A 20481-nucleotide genomic window follows, 5' to 3' on the forward strand; every position below is an offset into this window, starting at 1 on the left:
TTGCATTAAACTTCACCAAACCTAGTAGGTTTTTGACATAAAAAGAGCAGCTCGGTGGGCAAAGCATTCTCACTATGTGTGGGTTCGGAGAAGGATTTAGTGTATGTAGTCTTTTGTTTTTTGTATTTTTGCAAGAGATTATTTTTACAACTCGAATATATGACCATCGAGTTTGACATAATTTCCAAAAATAATAAAAATTAAAACCAGTTGATTCTTTGCATATTTCGATTCATCTTTTCTAGTGGTTTGAGAAATTTTTTAAAAATGGGGAAAGGAAATGCCAACTTGCTATTTGAGTAAGAAGATTGTAGGTCAAATGTTTGGGTGTCAGGTTTTAGTAGTGGATTGTAATGAAAGTTTATAAAATGGGTAGTCCATAAGTCTAAATAAAAAAAAAATGCAATTTGGTGATAAAAAATTAATATAAAAAAGCATAATAAAGCCCTAAAAATATTTTTTAGTAGAAAAAAGGCTTTAAAGTTTTAAGCCCAAAGCCCATTTTGGGCCCAAAATTTTATGCACAAGCTAAACGCTGTCGTTTTAGATAGTAACTAGCCTTTGTTATACATGTACCCTTTATTTTATCGTCATCATCGAAAGAGCAGGTCTCGACCAGTCGATTTACTGAACCGTTGAAGAAGGCAAAACAATGGCAGCCATGGCTGCGCTGCAAAGCTCAATGACTGCTCTTTCTCTTTCTTCAAACTCCTTCTTGGGCCAACGTCTCTCAATCCCTCCTTCTCTCTCCCCTCTTCATGTATGTTCTCTTCCTTGTGTTTCCTTCAATTCCATCAATTCTTTTACCTCATTTTTTGGCTCTAATTTACACGTTTTCCTTTTTTTTTTTTTTCAATTCTTTGGAGGTTATATGGAAATGGGTATTTCATGAATTTCAATCTTTTTCGCAGCTTTTTTTCCTTAGTTGCTTTGGTTTAAGACTAAAGCAGCTTCCTTTATTCTTTTGGTTTTAAAAGAACCAACTTTTTTATAGTTAAAAGCTATATAATTTATTGTATTATTCAGTTTTTCTCTGCGTTGATTGAAATGTTTTAATGATACTCAAATGGTTCCCTTTTTTTTAATGAGATTCATTTCTGTTTGTTTGTTAATTTGGGTAAATTTAAGCTTAACTAGATAGTGTTGCATAAAGCAGGTTTTTTCTTTTCTTTTTCAAATAACGAGATTAAATTTTATAAATGCTTTGCTAAGTCATTGGAATGATGCATATATTGAGTCCATTTGTTATAAGATGGATTTGAGGCTTTAGAAGGGAAATTTATTACTATCTTTATCCAATTATGATAAACTTGCCGTAGGTTGTTTGTTAGGTAACTTATGTTCTTGTCAATGCAAATCTCCACAATGTATTAAATTTCTTCTTTTATATCTAAGGGAAAATGATTAGATCATTTTCAAGTGTTTGCATTTTTGTTCTTTTTTGTGACTAGTGTACCAGTGGTTATGGGCCTATAAGTTATGCTTTTTAAGATTGATGAATATTTAGGCCCTTGTTTAGAGTCTTTTTGATTTATTAGGTTTCCGTTGGTTATATCTGTACTTCAAAATTGCAAAGTCAAGAATGTCGTTAATTGACAACCTCAATTGCTTATAATTTTGATTTCTTGTTGGCTTTTATGTGCATGATTTTGTGCCTATAAGAGATGAAAAAGAAATGAAATGCGAGTGTGCTTTATTTAGTTTACAGTTGGTATGAAACATTGTGTTCATCTTTGCATTCAGAAGTTTAGAACATTTGTTAAGATCTAGATTATTATTAGTGACAGCTGAGCTCTATTTCCATGTCATTACTATTAAACTACAGTTTGACTCACTGTACAGCATCCATAATGAAATAGTGATTGCTGGAAATTTTGATAATAATTCACTGTTTTTATTGCGTGCAGGTCAAGCCAAGAGAGAATCCATTTGTTATTGTAGTGAAGGTTGCTATTCTGCTTCCTTTTTGTCATGCAATTCGTTTCATATTTAACCAAAATATCTGTGTAATGAGAGAGAAGCATGAAGCATAGAAACAGTAGAGCGGAAATACTCACGGCTGCCTTTTGATTAACTTACAAACAAAAGAAAAGGATGGAAAGAAAGTAGTTTTTCCCTCCATCCTCTTTCCTTCTTCTTTCCTTCCTACTGGATATAGCATTAGAGTTTTGTGGCTATAACACATGCCTATTAAACTGGTTGATTGTGGACTTTCCAGAGGGAAGATATTTGATTTCTTCCATTGATTATCATGAGGGATATACATTCATACGAATTTTAGATTGCCTAACTCAAATTACTTGTCTGTTCATGCTAATAAATGCATTGTGAGCTTAACAGATGAGCTCTATGTCAGTAAATTCAAGCCTTATTGTGAATTCTACATTCTCTTTGAAAAGAGTATTATTGTGGGAGTACTTGTTTTGCTATGTCTGACGTGTTTACTTTTCCATGGTATTTGCCATTCCTTGTTCTTTTCCCTGTACCTTGCAGCTTAAACATTGGGAACGGAAGAAATGTAAGCCAAACAGCCTTCCGGTTTTACATAAAATGCATGTTAAGGTTGGAGATACCATTAAAGTAATATCAGGCCGTGATAAGGGCAAAATTGGAGAGATAACCGAGATCTTTAAGCATAACAGCACCATTGTAGTGAAAGATATAAACCTGAAGACTAAGCATATGAAGAGCAGAGAAGAGGGTCAACCAGGACAGATAATTAAGGTCGTTTATACTGTTCAATTTTACTTTCAAAAAGAAACGAAGTTCTGCTTTTTTATATCCTACATTTTGGAAAGTGGCCATGCCTTGTTTCATGATATTATGATCTGTTTGTTATATATCTTTCTTATGTTAATCTATAGGAGTCTGTTTGTTTCTTTTCCCTTCATGGCATTGATAGGAGTTCGTTTCTCTGCATTCCTTATTCTAGTTTTTTAGACTATGGATATGGTTCGCGGAAAGCTACATACATTTTTGGTGTGCAAGAATACATAAATGAAAATATCCTTTTATTCTCTGCCTGTATGTATGTTTATCTCATTTGCCTGTTTAAGTGTTTTAATTGCGGGTTTCCAGATTGAAGCGCCTATTCACAGCTCAAACGTGATGCTTTATTCTAAAGAACAAGATGTCACTAGTCGGGTGGGTCATAAAGTGTTAGATAATGGGAAAAAGGTCCGCTACCTCATAAAGACTGGAGAAATCATCGACAGTGATGAAAACTGGAAGAAACTGAAGGAAGCTGGAAGAGAGAAAACTGAAGTCATGGCTGCTTCTGCTGTCTCTTAGAACCTAAACTCGTAACTTCAAAATTTAATGTGGCTTCTGGAAATCTAGATGTTATTCTCTGTCCTCTTCCATGTTTTTTCTCCAATTACTTTAAACATGCCGATTTGTAAGTCTGATTCTTTTTGCCAGCAGTAAATATCTCTGTTGATCTATGATTATACTGTATGGCAATCCAATATGTAGACTAAATATGAAAGTTATTTTCAATTGTACTTAACCCAATCAGAGAGTTCGTTAGCTTCATTCAGAGTCCAGGGTAGATTATGTCACATTGTCCAGGGACTGGATGATGAAAGGGGCATAAACTTCAAAGCTTGTTGTTCTTAACAATCCATGATCATCTCAAGAAACTTGTTAGATGTCATAGGCAGAGGCCACATCTGGTCATACTTTAAGGCTCTAAGCCCAAGGGATTAATAATGGTGTACTTTCCAACTGGCTTGAAATGCTGCTAGTCCATCTCGTCTCTTCTCATATCATTGAAACATTTTCGTTGTCCGTAGACACAGATCGAAATAACATATGAAAATAAGTTATATGGATATGAAAACACTTTCCTTTTAAAGAATTAAATGGATGAGAATTGAAACTAGGTAGTTATAAATTCCATATTTGGCTTATTTCTACAGTTGATCCCAACTCACAAGTACTTCTCAATACTGTCAGCTTTGAATGCTAGAATGCGATCGGTTGCTTTAGTTCACATATTTATGCAGTGCCCACATTTTCCTTGTGGAGCAAGCCAGAGTAGAAGGTAGATAAATATGCTGTGTCTGCAGCTCTCCAATGTCTGAACTGATTAATCGCCTTCCTCAAGAGTGTCCTAGTTCAAATATTCAGAGGTAAGATTTATATACAGGCTATTGATCAACAACTTTAGGAGATGAAATTTGGTAATCCAATATGTTCCCCTTTCTTTATGTATGTTTCCAGGTTGGAGGCAGAGAAAAAAGATTCAAAACTTCCTGTGATTTCTTTAAAGAAGCTAAGAGATTTATGCTTCACTTACAAGCATGGAATAGAAGATACAGTTCATCAAACAAATTCTAATCGTGTAGATTATGGATTTCTACCCTCTACCAGAAGGTAGTGGCAGGAAAATTTCAACTGACCCGAAAGCCTTTCCATGCTAGGCATATGTTGTGTTCCTAGCATCCTAGAAATCAAAATTCATAGTAGTTATTAATGCTTGCTACTACGTGGACCTAGTTCACCAAATCGTGTACTGTTATGCGGCATTAAACAGATGGAAAGGCGCTTATTGCGGCTCCAAACTTGCCCTATATTCTTATGCCAAACTTAGTCTAACTTATTGTCAAAATGACAGTTAATTGAGATGCTGAGAGATCATATGTAGACTGATGAAGGCTAAGCAGTCTAAAACACTACTTGCAGACTAGGGAACTTGAAGCATGGGCCACAAGAATTAATATAGAGGAAGATTTATTTGTTTCTTGGAGTTAATAAAGGCATAATTGGTGCAGGTTAGTGCCAACTACAATGAAATAGAAAGAACTATGGGAATAATCTCAGGAATCATTCAACTATCCAATAATTTGGAAATTGTAGCAGAATGTATATAATCAGGATCTTTAACGCAAAAGCTACTTCTTGAACTAACTCAACAAACTTTTCCTTTACGGACCAGGGTTTGCTATATAGATTTTTCTATCCATCTTTGCTTGACTGGGACCATTTTCAGTTATACTGTAGGCCACTTAAATTTTCTCACCAACCATCTCTTAATGATAATATGAACTAAAAAACTAAGATGGTCAGAAAGTAAACTCTAAAATTCTGCATTCTTTTATTCAGCTATGCCTGGAACAGGTCATGCCATTGCGGGTCAATAAAAGTCTAGACACCTATTAATATGGTTAGTTGACTCCTGGGAGCAGAAGCTAAGAGAGTAGTAAAGAAGCCTGGTTCTGGGTTAGATATTTTGTTGAGTAGTTAGAGAGGCAAGACAAATTTTGTATTTTTACTCATTAGTACTCCTGGAGGTTTCTGCAGAAGATATTTTCAGAGGACAAAATCTCAATGACTAACAATTTTGTAACCTACAAAAGATTGACTTCAACTGAGAATGATGGCTCAGCAAGGTGGCAACACACGAGTGAAAAGTCTAAATCAGTTGTGGATTAGGGTTAACACCAAATAAATATCTTTCATTTGTGTTCATCTGCTTCCAAATTACATCCCAATATTTGAGACTCAAAATTGAATGGGAATTCAATTTCTAGAATTTATTTTTTTCAGACTAGTGTAATGAGGGTTTGCATACATTTATGAGATGCATGTGCCAGAAAGCCATTAAAAGCATTCCTGATGTTGCAGTAAGGAAATGACATAATCAACATCCATACTCATGTAGAAGTTGTAAAGATCCTTCTAAAGTGACCAATAGAATTTACTAGTTTGAAATGCAAGAGAGAGAGAGAGAGAGAGAGAAGGGTCCCTGACCATATCTTTATTGTGAGTTACTCCGTATTCACCTAGAAGGTGCATACGCCGTAGAGTAAAAGCAAACATGACAACTAAAAACTTTTAACACGGCATTTACAGCAGAAATTTAAACAGGAATGAGCACAGAAAGGACAAAATTTTTCTGCCAGGACAGCAAACATATGGTAATTCTTCTTGGTTTTCTTCCTGTTGGGTTAGATTAAATATTGTTTGAAACCTTACCCTCCAACCAGGACCACATGCCATTTCAAAGTTGATATAGCTAGTGGACATTAACATTCATTATTTTTCATTTTTTGCAAAGATTGCCATGCTAGAAAACCACAAACATGCTTAGAAGAGTCCCATGTTCTTAAATCACTAATTGCCATTGAGTCAGGATCATCTGTCATCGTCTTTCAGGTACAGGTTAACTGGAATCTGAGCATGACTTAATGTAATTAATAAACTTGTTCTCTTACATTTTCTTTAGTAGATTTAGAACTTCATGAAATGAAATCAACAAGACAAGAGCTGGTTTTGTTCTGTTTAAACTTTGACATGTGCATATATTAGCAATCAGGCAACTGAGTTTGGGTGCTTAGTCATTATTCAAATTATTATCAACTTTTCCATTCCTTGTCTAATCTAATCCGACTTTTGTTTCTTAAAACCCAAAACTAATCCAAAAGACATCTAGTTGAATTTATCAGATATTAGTGCACAAAAATAGCAAGGAAAAAGCAATTGTTGCCAAATATTTTAATATATTTGGGTGATAAAAATCCTATTGAGGACAGAATTTTATCTATCTTCAAATCCTGAATTGGCATCTATATGTGTGCATATCTTTATCATCTTATCCAAAAGGCTGAGAAAGGTGTCACCAAAGTACGTATTTGAAAAAGCTGCAATGAAGCTTGGAATATGAAAATTTCCAGGAATTTTTCATCTACAATACAATTCTTAAACAGGGAAGAAGCAATATAATTGCATGAAAATTTCCAATCTTTCAAAAAGAAGAGGGAAAACCTCTAGCAAGAAAAGGAAAAACGATTCACATAACTTCACAAGTCATAACTTCTAAAGTTAATCGATTGAATTTTTTCCTCAAGGTTTGCAAATGACCACAAAACAAGGAAGGAGAGCTTTAGGATTGAGCAGATAAAGCTCTTCAATATTTGAATACAGACCAACTTTCCCAGCCAATGAATCAAACCCGGTTTGGCCTGCCATTTCTTGTATATTCTCCAAAGGTTTATGAACTCTCCCAGCTATTACTCTGCAAACTACCAAAGCTTTCCTTATAGATGGATCATCTTCAAGAATTTGAATAGACTCAAAAGCTCTTCCACTTGTAGAAGTTGTGAAAACACCAATTCCTTCCTTGAGCTCCTTCTTGGCAGAGAATCCATTTCTAATAATCCGACAAACGCAACATTTTTCAGATATACAAAGACTTGAGGAACCATTTAGACCAAGAGAACATGCCACAGTTGTGCCATAGAACCTCAATAGCTCATTTCCATCGGCAATGCATCGAGGATGTTTCTTGGGAAGTTTGCTTGCTTTAATCTTTACCGTTTCCCTATATTCTTCGAATCGCGCAAGAGTTTTTTGCATGTTGTGAACTTTCAAAACTCTTTCTATCCGGCCACAATGATTCTCAGACTTTAACCAACTTGTCCGGCATATAATTTCAACAATCTTTCTGGATGAGTCACCTTCCACAAGTTCAGTAACTGCCAAAGAAGCAGAATGTTTAGCTGCTGATAACGAAAGCTACTTAAAAAAATTACAGGCAATGAAAACTACTTGAAAGTAATAGACTCAAATTATGAAAAATCAATTCTAAAACAAAACCCCACAGTGAATCAGCTTGAATTATTTGGTTAAAGCAAGTAAAAAGGTATCCAATCCATGAAAGTGATTTACTGCCATCTCAGGGAAACCAGTTACCTTTCTTGTAAAAGTGAACCTGGATGTTCATTGGGTAAAGGTAATCAATAATTTTGTGGTAAGAGAAAAGTGGGTGATTTGGTACCGAGAGGACAAGAAAACAATGGAGGAAAAGAAAAGTCAAAAGTTTCAAAAAGAAATCCAAGAGAAACAAACTAAAACCATGGAATCAAAATTTATCAAAGAACTTACCAGCATGCTTAGATAGATGGTGAGTTTCAGCAGCTTCCCATTTGCTAAATTGCTCTCCACATTTGTGACAAGTCACAGTAGAACATCCATTAGAGTCTGTCTCAAGAGAAACTCTATTGCTTGAATGAACGTTTCCACCACCAAATCCAGCATTTTCCCTTTCTGATACAAGAAAAGGTGATTTTCTAGGAGGAGTAGTTGAAGTATTCCTTAAAGAAGGATTAAAATAATGCATTGTTGGGTGGCCTCCAGGCCCTGGTGTTCCAGGCCTTAAAGTACCAACAAAAGTTGATCCACCACCACCATCGTTAGCTCCATTATTACTACCATTACCGACACCATCTTGGAACCCTCCAAAACCAGTGATTTTCAGCTCACACCTTGAGTTACTAAGAATAACTTCATGAGTTATTGGGTTAAGAAACTCACTACTCCCAATGGATCTTGGACTGCAACTTGGCGGCTTCTCCAAATGTCTCTTGCTTCCATGAATGACATCCTTGAGATTTGCTATAGACCTTGAACACCCTGACCTGCCTGCTTTCCTAGTCAATATTGTACTCAATTGCTTCCTGGTTTTTGGGTCATGAACATCTGATGGCTCTGATTTACAGTGCAAAGATCTCTTCAAAGAAAACCAAACTGTTGGCATATTTTCTTCTTCAACTCAAAAAAAAAAAAAAAGATTCAACCTTCTTCTTCACCACTGCAACAACCCTTTTCCATTTCCCATATTTGTCAATAAATTGTTGTACCACTCTCCACCTTTACTTTTGCCATGAAAGCTTAAAACTCTTTCACCTGACTTTGCTTTCTAGTTTTGGATTTAACTCCCTTTGCCAGCAATTTCATTTCCATGTTTGGATTCAGATAAACTCAAACAGCTAAAACATGTCTGGTACAAGAAATAACATCAAAAAGAACAGATGCAATGCAACACCCGGATTAAAAAAATTTTAAAAAAAGTCAATCTAGTATTTCATGTACCATGCTGTTGTATGATAGTTCATACATGGTAGCTTAGCCATCATCTCATGAAAATATGTTTTGCAGCTTTTTCTGATGAAATGTGAGATGGTTGTCCCTGTAAGAAGAGAAAGAAAGACAAAAAAAGAGCACTAGACATTAAAAAAAAAAATTAATTCAATCCCATAAAATAAAAGGAAAAAGAAAATACATTAATAGAAAAAAAAAATAGATATACAATTGCAATAATGGAATTTGATCAAGACATGAAGATTCTTTGGCTATTAATAACATGACAAGAAACCCATGTTCCATGGTGATACTGTATGACGGGAGGCATGCTTTGAAAATAAAATAAATAAATAAATGAAAAAAAAAAAAAAACAACTATTGTCTTGTAATGGTGAAATGGAAAAATTAAAGAAATTAAGTTGTTTGGTGCAAATAGACATGCATATGTTGAATTAAAACAAGGTAGTTAGGAAATAATTTTCAATCAAATTTTAGTTCCAATCTTTATGGTTAAAACTTAAAATCTCAACTAATAAAATAATAAAAATTGCACTTTGACCATATAAATAAAATGTAAAATTCAATTTAGCAATATAAAAGTTTCAATTTAAAAAATAAAAAGTCTAAATAGAAGGAAAATTGAATAAGCACAAGATGTGTGAAACAAATAAATATAAGTAGAATTGCTTTCACATTTTTTTCCTCACCTAGTTTGCTAGATTTTTCATGGAAGAACAATTATGGTCTTCATTGGGTGAAGTATGATTAAATTCCATAGCAGAATTGTGCAATGTCCCATTTTACCAAATAATGAAAGATAGTTGATTATAATAGTGTTAATGAATAAAATTAATCAAGCTCATGTTCGAGTTACTCGAATAATAAATCAAATCAAAAATAAGTATTTTAATATCTAATTTGAAAATTTTTGAGTTTAATCTATATTTATTTTTGAAAAATATATTTAATATAAATGTATAAATAAATGATAAAAATATAATATTCAATATCTATATTTATAATTTTTTTCATTTCATGTCACATTAATTAGTGAAGGGGGTATTTATTTTTAACTAGTGGCATTAAAAATTAGGTTTTTTTTTTTAAAGTATCATAGTAATTTTTAATTTTTATGGAACAGGCCAATTTGAAAATTTCAAGGTTCCCAAGTCACAAGCCCCACATTTAATTGCAAGAGGTTGAAATTCTACTATGCATCTCGTGAGTCATATGAAGACAAAAACAAATTAAAATTCATAGCACAAAAATATGCAAATTTTCATGATATAATATATAGTTTTATAATAAACAATCGTTGTCAAAATATACCAAAGTTGATAGTGGACCACGATTGGACACCATTTTTATGCTTATATACAACTGTAAACTATGAATTTTCGTTCCTTTTCCTAAATATACAAGCTTTTCATTTGTTTCTACTCCAACCCATAATAATAATAATAATAATAATAATAATAATAATAATAATAATAATAATAATAATTTTAAAGTCACATAAAAATTCACTGCTGTCAAAATCATGGTCATGGCTCACAAATTGTTAGTTCTTATTTAGGGTTTGATTTCTTAGCTTGTGAAAAGAAAATTATAGTCATAGATATAAATAGTTCTTTATATATATATATATATATATATATATATAGATTGATAGTAAAATTTTTAATTTATAAAAAATTAAGAGATTGTTACACATTTTTTTATTATTTTTTATAAGACATGTGTCAAGTTGATAATGTTATTTGTGACATCTAAAAATTTTATTATAATGTGATAATTTCTATAAATATAAATATAAGTTTTTTTCATATAAGTAAAGATGTACAATATTAAAGATAATAGATGCTTTGTCTTTTTTATTAATTGAAGAATTTGTATTTGTATTATATTATTTAAAAATAAAATTTAAGATAAATAAATTACTTAATCTTCTGTGTCAAAGTAAAATATTAAAATTTTCTTTTGCTTTTTTATATCTTTTATTTGATAACCTTTAACCATTTTTAATTGATTTAATTTCACATGTGCAAGGCTCGAATTTGAAATTTTAATAATTTTTTCTTAAAATTTGAGTTATTGAGTACTAATCTTATCTTAATGATAATTATATTTATTATTAAAAATAAGTGTTTGAATATTCTCCAACAATCATATAATATGATCGAATTTAATTTTTGATAATTTTAAATATAAAAATCCTCACTCTAAATAAGAGTATATATTTAGAGAAAAAAAATGTTACTAACAAATTCATTGGACATTTGGTTCTTTCTTTCTTTTTTTTTTTCTTTTTTAAAGAAAGATGTCTCTAGTATTGTATTTGGTTACTTGAAAAGTAAGTCTTATCCATTTTATTCTTAAAATGAAAGCAATTTTGTTTCACTAACCTAAGTCTAGCAAGTTATCCTAGGTTGTTGAAATGTAATTAAAGAGAATATTTTCCAAAATTGTTGGAGAATGACTGGTGAACCTAAATTGAATCAAATATGGCTTTAATAATTGGATGGTTTATAAGGAACATATTCATGAAAGAATATTAATGCATAAATATCAAAAGCATATGATTTTTTTGCCTTTTTAACAAAGGAAATCTATAATCAAATAAATCTTAAAAAGTTGGTTAACAATAATATAGAACATTGATGGCAAAAATTTTAGAAACATTTAGAGGTGGGGTTAGGGTTACTTCGACTCGAATTTAAGCTTTACATCATGTTATAACTCTTCCTTTAATCACTCGATCAAGAGATGTACCTAAACTAAAATAAATTTGATAAATATAAGTATAGTGAATGTAAATTATTTTAAATTTTTTTTGTTAAATTATTTATTCAATTCCCCAACAAATTTATTTCTATAAGAAGATAAATAATGGTGAAACTTGAAAAGTTTCATTAAAAAAAAAAAAGGTTTTATTAGGTGAAAGATAAGAAACATTCCAACCTCCCAAATATATTGAATTGAGGGATATAGTATGGATGGATAGAGTATTAACTATGAAGAGCTTGGGCGTTAGCTCAAATTGTCATTTTCCTGCATTTAGGGTACAATTGGACAAGAAATTCTTAAAAATTATTTTATTTGTAAAAAAAACATTTAAAAATTTAAAATGGAATTATTTTATTTGATAAAATAAAAATTATAATTGCCAAAATTTTTTGGATGACTCAAATTCTCCATTTAAATTTCACTTAAAGAGTTAGAATTTGTGAAATTCTTTGATTTTATAATAAGAAGTCAATATTTATTATATTTCTTTTTTTTATGCAACTTTTTTTTTATTTTAAGTACAAAATCTCATTATAAATTTTATTTTTAAAAATTTTTCATATTATTAATAATATTTACACATTTTTATAAATCAAATAACATCCATAATACATATATTTTTTAAGTATTTTGTTTTTTTTTATCTCTAACATCATTTGTTTATTATAATTATTTTTTAACTCATCAAATTTTAATATTTAAAATTTTTTTCTAAAAATTAATTATTCAAACAACTTAATTGCAAATTATGTTTTTTGAATTGATTAATTTTAAAATGCTAGGATTTCAAAATTCTTTTAAATTTTTTCATCCAAACACACTCTTAAAGACTTAAGGTGAATGTGTTATAGATTTATAATTCAAATTTTAATATCTACGACCTCTTCTTCTATTTCAAGTTACAACTTTCTTTATCTAAAAAAAATAAAGAAACTATAAGGGGGAACTTATTGCGATGTATATACTATTTACTAAGCATTCTTAATTTTTTAAATTATAAGTAAAAATGATGTTACAATCATAATTAGGGTATTTCCAAGTTAAATAAGAGGTTAAAATGCAATTTTGCTTTAAGCAAAAGTTCTACGTAAATAGGGATACCAAACCCTTTTGTTCATACCATGGGGCATGCCTTAAAACCCCTTTAAACCCTGAAATTGTGGGTTAAAGGGCAATAATAATGAAACCCCAAACTCCAAAAACAAGTGGAGTATTTAGAAAAGAGTGTAACTCATAATTAGCTTTGAACAATGGAACCACTAATCTCAATGCAACTTTCAAAAACACCAAAAAAACAAAAAACAAAAGTTGTGAAAAAGATGTAGAAAAACGAGTTTTCAAACCTTGGGTTTACTCAATTTATTTATTATTTTTTTTCATGTTTTTTCCTTTGTCACCTTGCTGTTGTTTATTAAAGAGGCACACAAACATGTGAAATTCATATTTTTATAAAAACCCACTAATTATTACCTAGTTTTATGAAGTTTAATGATCTGGGGCAACTGTGGGGATGCAAAAGCCATGGAAATATCCTGGTCTTGAAAGGCAAGTCAGACAATGTTTATGAACTCATTTAATGCTAGCACATGCTATTATGAGAGTTCAATCTTTGCCCTATCAAATTGCATTTATTTTAAAAATAATAATAATTAAAAAAAGAACATTGATTCACTAAAATTTTCAAATTTAAATTTAGAAGTATTCAATTCATTGAAGTCAAAGCTCTACCTAATTTGGATTTGATTTTTGAAGAGTGATTACAAACCCGACTTGTGGATTCGGACATTAATATTTGAACATTTAGCTCAATAATTAATACATGAGTCTGTCCAATCGAAAAGTAAAGATTAAAAAAAATTTTTGAATAAAAAATAACGAATAATTATTTATAATATTATATTTTTTGAATGTATTTGATATATAAAATTATGATAAAATAAAATTAAATAAAATTATTTTATTTTATATTTAATGTATGTAAAAATTAAAATAAAATAATTTATTTATTAACCAAATTATCTTTTCTCAAAATTTTTTTTTAATTTCTAATATACCATTAAATCACTTATTTTACTACATACCTGATTGAAAAAAATAGTATACGTTTAAACTCTCTCGAATTTATAATATTCAAATATCAACTTTAATGATATACCAAATAATCTAAAAGATAGTTGATATTTTTTACCAAAATTTATACAATTTAAATTATTGATATAAATTTTAAGAATATAATAAAACATATATATTTAACCTCATAAATTAAAAATAATTTTTTTATTATAAAAGAATTAATTTAATTATTTTTAAAAAAATTAAATTATCCTATACCAAAAAAATAATTAATTATTTTTATAATTTTATCTCTTTCTTTAAATATAAAATAAAATAATTATCATTCTATTTAATCTATAATCTTATGCGCTAAACATTGACCTCAAGTTAATGTTTAGATACCTCGAAGTCCTTTCTCTTCTTTATCTCCTTTGGTATGCTAACCGTATTAATCCCAACCACACATCAATGTATTGAAAGATGAATTCTAATTTCTACCTACTGATTTAAAGTTGGGAGTTGCAGCCTTGCAGGTGTTACGGCTCATGGGCTGAGACTCACTCGTGTAGCACCCCCCGTGCCCCGACCTAAGCAGCAAGCCGCTATACTGGCTTGCTAGATTGGGCTAAGAATAGTAAGGCAGGTCTAAACATCCATCTGGTCTTCGTACTAAGAGAGACTAGCCCATATTCATAATTGGGTTCAGCCTGTTTGAATTCAGGTTCAGGCTAGAGAACACTAAACTTAGGCCCATTGAATCCCATGGTCTAATATTGGACTCTTTTAATTTTTTTGTTTCTAATTGCTAATCATTTAACAAAATAAAATGGAAAAAAAGTATATTTGTCATATCCATCATATAGATTCAGCTATTCATATATTTATATCATATAAAATATTAAAATTTATGTATTTATATCATACTTTATATTAAAATTACATATTATAATTCGTGTCAATATAAAAAAATGAAATTTTTTTTGTTTCATTAAATCTATATATATTTATTATTAAAAATTTAGACGGTGTTATCTTTATATATTTATTCGTATCTATTTGTATTATATAATTATATCATGTTTTAAATTATTAAATTTACCATCAGATATATATTGTATAGGTGTTTAAAAAAATAAAGAGGTGGAGCATTGTCTGGGATCCAAAAATGTAAATGAAAAATAGAGAATGGTGGATCTAAAAATTGAATTCTTACTTGAATTCCAAGCAAGAAAAGATTGTCTGGGATTTTTATGCTATAAAATTAGACCCCATCTTCTTCATTAGCATTCAATCATTGTTTTTTATTCTTTGTCTGTAAATTTTTCAAAATGGGGTGGGTAAAGTGACCATACTTGCAGGCTACTGGATGCCTAAAATGATTGCAGATTGTTTGACAGGCTTTTCAATTTGGAGCACTTGATTTTCACTGATGTGCTAAAACTATGGCCTTGGTAGTTGCTGCAAAGGCCATGTACATATATATACACTTTTTTGCAATACGGTTGGAGATATCCCAAGTTTTGCCTTTGACCTAATCCCTTTCCGGGGTGATCTTAAAGGCGCAAAATTATCGATATGAGTGAGATAAAGAAGAAGAAAAACAAGTTAAAGAAAGAAGAATTTTGTAGTTGGGAAAATAAGTTGGTATAATTTCTCTGTCACAGTAAGTTTCTTTTGTGTAAATAAGGAAAGAAAAGTATGGTTTGTATTAATAATCACTTTACCCTTTCTCAGCTGTCCTTTATTTTGTGACCTGTTCATTGAAATTTTCTATAAGTCTCTAGTTTTCTCCTATTTCCTTCTTAAATTCACCATTATAATCCCCCATTGTTATTTGGTTTGAGGTTGTGGAAATGACAAAAGCCAGTATTTTTGTTTGTCTTGTGATTGTTATTGTGGATGTAGCTGCTGGTGTTCTCAGCATTCAAGCTGATCAAATTACCAAAGACAAGGTGCATGATCTTTTTGCTTTGATTTTCTCAAAGAAAATGAAAGATTGAACTAGAAAACTTATGATATCTGAATCAAGGATTACTATATGTTTAACAGGTGAAATATAAGAGTCTAAAGAGATTTGAAAGCCAAGTTGACTGCCAACAGCAAAATGATCAAGCTTTCAAGCTTGAGTTGGTTGCAGCTGCTCTACTAGCTTTATCCTATGTTGTTGCAAACTTGCTTGGTGGCTTCATGTGCATTTGTTGCGCAGAAGAGCTTGAAAGATTATCTGCTAGGAGGCAATCCTGGTTCGCGTGCCTCATTCTTTCTTGGTATGTGTTCTTATGCATATGAAATACATAAACTGAATCGATTTAGAAACCAAGCACCATTTCTCAATCTTAATTCACGATTTCAGGTTAATTGCTTTGGTATTCTAAATGCTATTCTAAATGCAGCAGAAACCAAACTAAAACATTTCTGCTGCTGATTATCAGGATTGTAGTAGCTATTGGATTTCCAACCCTGGTTATTGGAATGCTAGAGAATTCCAAATCAAAAGGGTCATGCCAGGCTTTGCATCATCATTTTCTATTTGTTGGAGGGATATCATGCTTCATACATGGCTTGTTAATTGTTGCATTCTATGTTCCTGCAACTTTTAGCTTTGGAAAGGGAAGTAGCCATGGACTACAAGGAGACCCTTAAATCCTATGTTACTCAAATTTACTTGAATTTACTCGAATTTAAAAGTGAAAACGGAATATATATTTATATATGTATTTGGGTATGTTAAAAATTTTTGAACTTTTTTTTTTATATATATTTTAGAAGATTAAATATTCGTATTTATATTTTTTGAATATATATTGAATATGGATTTTAAAAAAAAAAAGTCGGATCAATATTACAATATGATTTAAATTTTTGTATTCGTTTAGTTTGATTAATTTTAAATTAAATTATTTAAAATCAAATTAATTGAATTATATTATTTTATTTTCATTAACTGAATCGAATTTATTAATTTTAAAAATTAGGTAATTGAATTAAATTTGATCAGTTTAGTTAATTTTTTTCAATTAACCTAATAATAAATAGTTAAATTATATTTTAAACTTTTAATTTATAATATTTTAAACAAATTAAATAAAATTATCTAACAAAACTTTCAATATTAAAATATTATGTTAAAAACTCTAACAACTTATGAAATAAAATGATTTATTTCATTTTTTTTTATCCTTGAATTTAATTATATTTTAATTAAAATTTCAATTAATTTAATTAATTTCGATTTTTGAATTGAATTAACTAAAAATTAAAATTTTTTAAAAATTATTTTATTAAAAAATCAAAATTAATTTAATAATTAGTTGATTAATTAAATTAAATAAACTCAATTAATTAATTTAATAAAAACCAAATTATTAACACTTTTATAATTACTACCCACTTCAATTTTCAATCAACTTTGGATAGAAAAAACCCGAACCGTGCAAATAAAAAGATTCAAAAATTCCTCAAGGACATTTTCGTCATAACGTCATCCATAAATCCCAAATCTAAAAAAAAGAAAAAAAAAAAAACTGAATTCCCTCCTTAAATTTTAACTAACCAAAAAGGCAAAAACCGCAAATCAAAAAAGCCGAAGCGGTGTTCGGTTCAAATCTAAACCGTTTCTTTCATCACCATCCAACGGTCTTCATTCTCGATCCGCGTCATCTCTTCCCATTGGCTAATTCCTTTACCCTCTCCACTATATATAACCCAAAACAACCGGCAGTTCTTTCACTTTTATCTCCCTTTCTCCATTCCACGCAAACCCACGCGCTTGTCTCTGTATTTTTTTTTTTTGGAAGTTCGATTTGTTCGTTGTGGGTCTAAAATGGCGGGTCGGGGCAAAACTCTCGGATCCGGAGCGTCGAAGAAGGCGACATCGAGGAGTAGCAAGGCTGGGCTTCAGTTTCCGGTGGGTCGTATCGCTCGGTTCCTCAAGGCTGGGAAATATGCTGAACGTGTTGGAGCTGGAGCTCCAGTTTATCTCGCCGCTGTTCTTGAATATCTTGCCGCCGAGGTACAATAACTTTCTTTTTAAATTCTTGGGGATTATCGGTAAATTTTGTTAAAGAAAGTGTTTATTTTGTTTGTAACCTAATCTAGGGTTTCGAATTTTTCCCCTTTAAATTTGAAAAAAAAAAATATTTTATTTGATTTTATTTCATGAGAAGCTTTTTGCAATTTTCTTTTGTAATCTACTTTGTTCGTTGGAAATTTTGGGATCTTTAAAATTTTTGTAAGTTCCCTTTTTTAAAATTCTTGATCTATGTTCTAAATTAAGGTTTTTAATTACATATTAATGAAATTTGGGGTTTCATCTTCGGATCTGTGCTTTATTTTTTAAAAAAATTAGTATCTTTTCATTTTCTTAGGGCTTGAAAATTAGTTTTTTTTTCCCCAAAATATTGCTACTAATTTCAAAATTTTGATTTTTGAGAAATTTTGATATCTGAATCCCTAAAATTAGAAGGAAATTAGGGTTCCTTTGCACATAAACAGCATATTAACTTTTTACTCAACATTTAGGTTTGTTTTTTAAATGAAAATTGTATGTTATGTCAGGTTCTTGAGCTCGCAGGCAATGCAGCCAGAGACAACAAGAAAACCCGAATTGTGCCACGACATATCCAGCTTGCCGTGAGGAATGATGAGGAGCTTAGCAAGCTACTCGGAGACGTGACAATTGCCAATGGAGGTGTAATGCCCAACATCCACAACCTCCTCCTCCCAAAGAAAGCCGGAACCTCCTCCAAGGCGTCTGGAGGTGATGAGGATTAGATCACGGTAGTTTAGGTTCCCAGATCCAAAGAGAAACCCATTTCCACTCTCTATCCTTTGATCAGATTCTGAGATTGAACCGTCTTGGATTTTAGCTTTGCTTGCATTCTCATTAGTTTATTGAGCTTAGGGTTTGAAGAAGAAGGTCTTTTAATGTCTTTTTATGGAATTGTAGTTTGTTGACAGTGCGTAGTTATTAGGTAGTTTTAGGGTTTCTAGTTTAATGTGAATATAATTAATCATTATCTTCTACTTGCTTGATAGAAGAGTTGTGACTCATTTTTGTTCTATTTCTTGGTCATTGATGACATGAATGCAATATTTCAACTTCAGTGTTGTGTTGCTTTCTTGATCTTGATGATTGCTTTTTGTTGTTTGTTTTGATTAATATTTGCAATAATTGAAGTTCTTTGTGGATATTATGAAAAGGGTAAAGACTTCAAGTGAATTCGGTTAGCTTAGCTACTCCAATAAAGCTGGGTCGTGAATAATAATTGCCATTGATTTGAGATGTAATGAGGATTGTAGTTTGTCAACGGTATTTGCCGGGTGGTAGTTTTCAATATAATTATTAATTTTGTTTTAGTATTGCTCCTATCGATTTATATGTTTTAGTTATACGAAAATGTTATTCAGAATGATATTAATAATTTTGATTTTTACTTTTTGGTTTAGTGTTTGTGTTGATCAAAGTTTGCTGTTGGATTTTGTGAAAATTTGTAAAGGTGAGTTGGTTTGAGCTCGCTTGATCGATCCAAATTGATTTGTATGATTTTGATTATAATTGGTTAAAGGAAGTGATTTAATTAGTTAATTTAATAATTAATTCGATAGGTTTTCAATTTAAAATTTAAGTCAATATCCCGATTTGAAGTCGTTGCTTTCCTGACCTTAGTGATCGAATTTCCTGTCTGTGTTTGATTAATGTTTGGATTAACAGAAGTCTGTCTTGTCATGGGATTTTATAAAAATGATTGAAATTGAGGATGAAGTGATGTTTAAGATCTTGCTTAGAGAGATTCAGAATCTTGTTCCGGTTTTATTGCCAGTTGAGAACATGTAGCGCTAAATCTGGTTGAAATTGTCAGGTTTTTGAATTTCACGATGTGTCTGAATAGATTGACTTTGTAGTGCATGGCATGATTGTTTTTTTTTTTTTTTTTAATTAAGATGGTATAAGGTGAGAATTATTTGGAACAAGAATAGCATGGTGGGGGGCCGAACTCACAGTCACCCCAAAAGTAAAACCCAAAATCCCCAATTAGCATTACCATTCAAGCTGCAACCATTTAAATGGGCCGGAAGGCAATAATTATTGAGACAAGATTTACCCAAAGAGTCTATATTATGGAGCCATAGCCATCAAGAAAATGGGACTTATGCAAGGACACTTTGTGCTGTTTTCATGGCCTGCACTGCATGCATGGCATCCATGTACGAAAGGTCCCTTAAATGTAGGCGACTCCATATAGCAAAACCCTTTGTTTTTAACTTTCCCCTAAAACAAGAACCATTGAAGAAATGATAAAACATAAAAGATCAACCCCTTGAAAACTGAACAAGAATTGGAAAAGAAAAACAAAGAAGAATCAGAGAGGATGGAGAGGAAGAATTCATGTGTGATTTTCGAACACACACAATGACAATAAAATACATTATTGTCACCTCTGTCTTCTATACATAATTATCTGCCTATATATCCAACTCTGAAATGGACTCTATCTGGCAACAAGAATTCAAGACAAATATTTGATGGCTCCAATTAAGGATGACAATAGATAGTAAATAAATAAATATTTGTCATTATTCGATCTATTTATGATAGATTTGGATAATTAAAAATGGATAATTATCAATAAAAAATTTATTATTTGTGATGGATTTGAAATTGATATGAATATTATCATTAAAATAGTATTACCATTTTCAGAAAAGCTTCTTACCACAACTGCAAAAGTTTTCAATTAAATTATCTAACATTACATTATCTTTTTGGAAGCA

General features: G+C 30.8%; 3 protein-coding genes across 4 annotated transcripts; 2 read left to right on the forward strand and 1 right to left on the reverse strand.

Moving 5' to 3' along the window:
- Window positions 1–582: 582 nt before the first annotated feature.
- RPL24 (Translation protein SH3-like family protein) lies at window positions 583–3513 on the forward strand. Its single transcript, XM_022861243.2, has 4 exons — window positions 583–760; window positions 1908–1946; window positions 2494–2724; window positions 3079–3513. Exons 1-4 carry the CDS (start codon window positions 653–655, stop codon window positions 3289–3291), a joined length of 591 nt encoding a protein of 196 aa, XP_022716978.1. The 5' UTR covers window positions 583–652; the 3' UTR covers window positions 3292–3513.
- Window positions 3514–6636: 3123 nt separating this feature from the next.
- LOC111275734 (uncharacterized) lies at window positions 6637–9110 on the reverse strand. Of its 2 annotated transcripts, XM_089754749.1 has the most exons (3): window positions 8875–9110; window positions 7888–8782; window positions 6637–7478 (listed from the first exon to the last, which is right to left on the reverse strand). In XM_089754749.1, the coding sequence occupies exons 2-3, from the start codon at window positions 8537–8539 to the stop codon at window positions 6847–6849; spliced, it is 1284 nt and encodes a 427-aa protein (XP_089610875.1). In that variant the 5' UTR covers window positions 8540–8782; window positions 8875–9110; the 3' UTR covers window positions 6637–6846. The 2 variants fall into 2 exon arrangements, with proteins under 2 accessions (XP_089610875.1, XP_022716977.1); XM_022861242.2 differs by having other exon boundaries at window positions 7888–9110.
- An 8171-nt stretch (window positions 9111–17281) lies between these two features.
- On the forward strand, window positions 17282–18812 carry LOC111275732 (histone H2A.6-like). The gene is made up of 2 exons (XM_022861239.2): window positions 17282–17719; window positions 18265–18812. Exons 1-2 carry the CDS (start codon window positions 17531–17533, stop codon window positions 18478–18480), a joined length of 405 nt encoding a protein of 134 aa, XP_022716974.1. The 5' UTR covers window positions 17282–17530; the 3' UTR covers window positions 18481–18812.
- Window positions 18813–20481: the final 1669 nt, after the last annotated feature.

Source organism: Durio zibethinus, chromosome 25 (genome assembly GCF_047325235.1).
Source record: "Durio zibethinus cultivar Kanyao isolate XHJ-2024 chromosome 25, ASM4732523v1, whole genome shotgun sequence".
NCBI lineage: Eukaryota > Viridiplantae > Streptophyta > Magnoliopsida > Malvales > Malvaceae > Durio > Durio zibethinus.